The sequence below is a fragment of the Priapulus caudatus genome, unplaced genomic scaffold (genome assembly GCF_000485595.1).
Source record: "Priapulus caudatus unplaced genomic scaffold, Priapulus_caudatus-5.0.1 Scaffold23418, whole genome shotgun sequence".
Lineage (NCBI taxonomy): Eukaryota > Metazoa > Priapulida > Priapulimorpha > Priapulimorphida > Priapulidae > Priapulus > Priapulus caudatus.
In genome coordinates this window covers 1-480 of record NW_014600479.1, presented here as the reverse complement: position 1 = coordinate 480, position 480 = coordinate 1, and the positions used below count along the sequence as shown (strand labels likewise).

At 45.2% G+C, this 480-nt stretch overlaps 1 protein-coding gene across 1 annotated transcript; it reads right to left on the bottom strand.

The window, feature by feature from the left end:
• Nucleotides 1-6: 6 nt before the first annotated feature.
• On the bottom strand, nt 7-477 carry LOC106820563 (ammonium transporter NrgA-like; the record flags this gene model as incomplete). Its single annotated transcript, XM_014825072.1, has 1 exon — nt 7-477. A coding segment is annotated over one exon (471 nt), but the record flags the coding sequence as incomplete, so codon positions are not given.
• Nucleotides 478-480: the final 3 nt, after the last annotated feature.

The following is a 480-nucleotide window of genomic DNA, read 5'->3' as shown; positions in this document are numbered from 1 at the left end:
ACCCGCCGTTACATGCACCACCGTACCCCCTGCGAAATCCAGCAAACCCATTTGTTGTAACCAACCACCACCCCAAACCCAATGCGTTACCGGCGCATACACTAGGATTAACCAAAAAGAAGAAAAGAGTATAACTGCGGAGAATTTAATTCGCTCCGCATAGGCACCGACGATCAAGGCAGGTGTAATTATGGCAAAAGTCATTTGGAAAAGTGCAAATAATGACTCTGGAATATCGCCGACCAAACCCTCTTTCGTGACGCCGCTGAACATAAGCTTATCTAAACCACCCCAGTAATCATTGCCGATACCAAACGCGATACTATAACCAAGCAATAACCACAGAACGGAAGCAATACCTGCAATAGAAAAACACTGCATTAATATAGAAAGGACATTACGGCTACGGACTAAACCACCGTAAAACAGAGCCAAACCGGGCAGTGTCATCAATAGAACCAAAGCCGTTGAGCTTAAAAC